A 4,983-nucleotide genomic window follows, 5' to 3' on the forward strand; every position below is an offset into this window, starting at 1 on the left:
GGCCCCCCCCCCCCACCCGAGTGCACAAATTTTTGTGCACCGGGCCTATAGTATATATATAACAGGCTAATATGCAAAGTGTCCCCTCGAGAGTTCGACCGGGAGACCGGGAGTTCGATTGCTCCCTGCTACGTGCGCTGACCACCAGGGGGCGGCGCGGAATGAAGGAAGCCCCCAACTGGCAGCTGGAAGGCCCCGATTGGCCCTGATTGCTGGCCAGGCCTAGGGACCCTAGGATGAACAAAATAGATCCAGAGCCATGGAAGCATGGAACAGACTGAAAATCTCAGAAGGAAGCGGGTAGGGGGTTTAGGAAGAGATTAACCAAAGAATTTATACATGTATATGCATATTCCATGGACACAGACAATAGTACTGAGAAGGTCTGGGGATATGTGGGAGTGAGGTCAGGGGGATCAATGGGGGAATAGGGGATATCTGTAATAATTTCAACAATAAAGATAAATTTAATAAAAATGTTATAGGGAAGAAATGAACTGAGGTGGGGCTGCTTTAGCTTGCTGGGAAGTCAGGTTTGGTGGGTTAGCTGTCTCTGCCCATTTCTTCCCTGGTTGACCATCTTATGGGGTCCCTTAGAGTTTAGGTGATGCATGCCTGTAGGGGAAGAAGAAAGCAAAGGGGAAGATGCCAACATGCTCCTGGGAGGGAGAGCACTCGAAAAGGTGATTTTTTATCTTGGGTCTATTTGTTGACTTACTACTCAAGATGAATATTTTTTTGATAATTATTGATTAAAGAGAAAGTTGAACCCTTTTAGGTAGTCACTTAACATAGAGGATCCTGAATTTCATTTATAAAATGAGAAAATAAACATCAGCCATTTCTAAGTCATTAAACTGTCGTAAGAATCAATGAATATATATAATGCTACTTTGTAAGTTACAAAGCAATATACTCAACTTTACCCGTTAGTAACGTCTCCAACAACACAATCATAAATACTAGGAAAGAGCAGCCAGACGTGACTGCATCCCGCTTTTATGAGTAAAAGTACCAACTGTACCTTTGAAAACTAACATTCCTCAACTCAGGAAAGGAATGAGCTATGAAACTTGTTTGCCATTGTAGAATAATTTATCCTTGTTTTTGCTTTTGTTTTCTTGGGGGGGAGGGGTAAGAATACATATAGTGTTGGTCAAAAATTTTAAATCTAAATGCAGAAGCATTTGAGATCTTGCTTCCCAGCATATATCGTCAGCTTGACTGAAATAAACTCATATAAATAATTACATACATACATACATGCATATGTACATACATACAAAAAGTAAAGTGATAAGACTTAAGCATAATCAAAATACAGATCAATCTCACTTATTAACATAGAAGCCTTTATTTTATAAGTGGAGAAATTAATACTCAAAGATATGCAGGGTGCGTATAAGAATTTAACACACTAGTTTGTTAGTTCTCCTTTTCCCATTTTAGACCAATAAGACCCGGTTTCAGTAGTTTAGATTAGAGGTAATAATGATAATTCAGAAGAATTGATAAATTTTAATTACTGGTGGTAGTAGTGACAGTTTGCAAAGAAGGTACATTTGAGCTTCATTTTAATGAATGAATTGAATCTGCTAGATAGTGGGAATAGTCTACAGAATTAGATGTGGAAGGAAGACCGTGAACAATATATTCAGGAGTGAACATCTTTCTTGAGGGATTAGCCTGTATTTGAGAGTGGCTGAAATACAGAGCATGCTATGGGAGGGAACTGAGGGAAATAAAAACTTAAGAATCAAATTTTGACCCCAAGAGGTTAATGCTAAGTAATTTGGATTCAGTAGTCTAAAGCTTTTATATTTGTAGAATCCATTTTTCTTGTTAGAGCTTAACCGATTGCTCCAATTTGGATAAAGAGGTATTGAAGATTTGAAGGACACAGACTGGATAAAGATAATAACATCAGAAATACAATTCATGTTTAAGTTCCTTATTACTTCCAGGATAAATTCCTTTCTTCTGGCACACCATATATTGTTCTTCTTGATCTAATCCACTTGCCTGTCTCATTCTCTAGCCATGTTAAGTATCTTCCCTAAAGTTGATAGGTTTCCTTCTTTTATGCCTTTACATAAAGGCAGTTCTCCTTGTCTTATTCTGGGCAATCTTTCAGATTTCAGAGTCATTTAGTCACTTACTAGGTATATTTAATGAATGTTTACTGTGCACTATGTATTCAACCTCTGTGAGAATTCTTCCTTACATCCTTTTTCCTTCTTGGATTAAATCTTATGTGTTCCTCCTACTACATTTATAATTGGTTATTGTTCTATAATAAACCCAATCAACTCAGTATTGTAGCTGCTAATTTACTTATTTCCTCCACTATTTTGTAATCCCCTTGGGAATAGGTAATGTATCATGTATTTCCATATTTGAACAATGCTTAGCACAGTGCACACTTAATGAATACTTTCCGAGTAAATCAGTAAATAATAATTGATTTCAGAATGTGGCAATAGCATTAATATGTAAAGAACGTATATTTTTGAGTCCTATTTAGTAGTCTGGCCAAAGTATGATATTTGAAATAATGTACAGTGTGGTAGATGAGCCTGGAAAGAAAGTAAGGTCTACCTTATGTTATAGGAAGTTCTTGTGTGCCATGTTTTGAACTTCTGGCTTTTTTTTGCTTATTGAAAGCAAAACAAAATAAAACAAAAAGATTTATGAGTTTATGAATCAAACATGGATAACACTCTAACAGTATCCATACACATTTACTAATGGTAAATGTACTGAAATGATCTGGATAGCCTTCTTTATACTTTTTCATCTTCTTTGAAAAAATATTTGTCTACCTTATATTAATTATATTAACTAATTTTATTTTTCTTCTAGTGCCTATGTTGAAAAATATCTACTGGAGAAGTCCAGACTCGTTTATCAAGAGCATAATGAACGGTACATATTTTCATTTGTATAATTAGATCAAGTTAACACTTGTATAATGCTGATTGACTTTTAGAATCTTTGTATATTATGATCTTTAATTCAGTTTATACCATGCATAGCTTTACACATAATTGCCATTTCTGTCATGGCCAGAACAGTGCACTTTTTCTGAGGCTGCTAGGAGATTATTTTTTTAAAATCCTCACCTAAAGATATGATTTATCGATTTTAAAGAGAGTTAAAGTGGGGGGGGGGGGGAGAGAGGAACATTGAAGTAGAGAGTAATGTCAATCGGCCGCCTCCTGTTTGCTCCCCAATTGGGGATCAAACCCAGAACCTAGATATGTGTCTTGACTGGGAATCTGAACCTGCAACCTTTTTGGTGTATGTGACAATACTCCAACCAACTGAGCCACCTGGCCTGGGGCTGCTAGGAGATTTTTAAAATGGGTATATAGAACTGTTCACCTTTCTAAATTCTAGGCAAAATATCAAAATAGGAAAACAGCGGTTATCTTTGTGCTCTTTGTGAGCATTGTGCCTTTGGAACATTTTCCATGTCTTAGTGTCTTTTCTTTAACTTGAGAAAAGTCTTTAATAAAGCTTTTAATTTCATTGTAATATATGAGGTATGTGGGCTTCAGAGATGATATATATGCAACCTCCTTCAGATGAAGGAACCAAATATTGGAAGATGTAAATGATTTGCTTCATGTTACAATGAGACAAAATTAAAAGGCCAACTTTGAAGTTAAACAGACCTAATTATTCAAATAATGGATACGCCTTTGGCATCTCACTTAACTTCTCTGCTTCTTAGATACTCTAATTTTACAAATAGAAAATTATCCTAAAGTTGTTTAGAGGATTGTATAAAATCCTATCTAATAAAAGGGTAATATGCAAATTAACCATCACTCTGTCACAAAAGATGGTGGTGCCCATAGCAACAAGATGGTGGTGCCCAGTCCTCTCAGTCCTGCTGGAGTCCCCCAGTCTTGGTGGGGTGGCCGCTGAGAGTGGGCAGTGTGATCAGTCTGTTGGAATGCTTGCTTTGTTGCTGCGTGGACGAGGCAAGCATTCCACCCTGGCCACAGAGGGCCTCTGGGCCTTGGGCATGGAGCAGCTGGGGTGGGGGTGGGGGGAACTGTTGGCATTCCACCTCGGCCGCGGATGGGCCTTTAGCCAGGCTGGGGTGCTGAACGCTTGCGTCATTGCCCTGGCGATGAGGCAAGCGTTTCGTGCCTAGCTGCAGATGGGCCTCTGGCCGTGCCTGGCTGTGGATGGGCCTCTGGGTCGCGGAGAGCCTATGGGCAGTGGGCGTGGAACGGCCAGGCTCTGCAGAGAGCTACTGGCGCACGCATTCGTGCGCAGGGCTATTAGTAATATTTATAAAATGTTATATGTATAATAACAGTTCAATAATTAATAGCTAACATTATCATAATGAATTATCTGCAACGTTAGGACTAGAACTCAGACTTTCCTATTACTTTTTTTGTGGCTAGCAGATGAGAAAATCTGAATTAAAGGTATTTCAAAATGAAGGGAATAGAGTTTCAGGAAGAGAATCTATCCTATCTAATAATAGACAAACATGGTAATTAACCGTACCTCCAACACGCTTCCCATTGGCTAATCAGGGTGATATGCAAATTAACTGCCAACCAATATGGTGGCCGGCAGCCAGGCAGCTGAAGCGAACAGGAGGCTTGCTTGCTCCAGTGATGGAGGAAGCCAAGGTTCCCCGCCTGCCGCTGCCGGCCTCTGAGCTGCACTCTAAGAAACAATGTTGCAATTATAGAAGCTAAACAAACCCCAGAAACCTGCTTTCAGCCAGCCGGGCCTCAGAGCTGGAGCTGCAACAGTGTTTCAATTATAGAAGCCAAACAAACCCAGATACCTGCTTTCAGCAGCCGAGGTCTCAGAGCTGGAGCTGAGCCTCAGAGCTAAAGCCGGCTCTCAGTTCCAGTGACAGCCATAGAAGGTAAATAAATCCCAGAATAAAAAAAAAAAGAAAAAAAGAAGAGGTTGGGAGCTTCAGTCGCCTGCCAGCCTGAAAACGGC

The 4,983-nt window shown here is 39.5% G+C and overlaps 1 protein-coding gene across 10 annotated transcripts in view; it reads left to right on the plus strand.

The window, feature by feature from the left end:
* Positions 1-4,983, plus strand: part of MYO9A (myosin IXA) — a 423,504-nt gene that overhangs the window by 107,519 nt on the left and 311,002 nt on the right. For all 10 annotated transcript variants that reach the window (XM_014530413.1, XM_014530418.1, XM_014530420.1 and 7 more), the window contains exon 4: positions 2,863-2,925. In XM_014530413.1, the coding sequence (XP_014385899.1) occupies positions 2,863-2,925 (63 nt within the window). The remainder of the gene's footprint in view (positions 1-2,862; positions 2,926-4,983) is intronic.

The sequence above is a fragment of the Myotis brandtii genome, unplaced genomic scaffold, assembly GCF_000412655.1.
Source record: "Myotis brandtii unplaced genomic scaffold, ASM41265v1 scaffold74, whole genome shotgun sequence".
NCBI classification, from domain to species: Eukaryota; Metazoa; Chordata; class Mammalia; order Chiroptera; family Vespertilionidae; genus Myotis; species Myotis brandtii.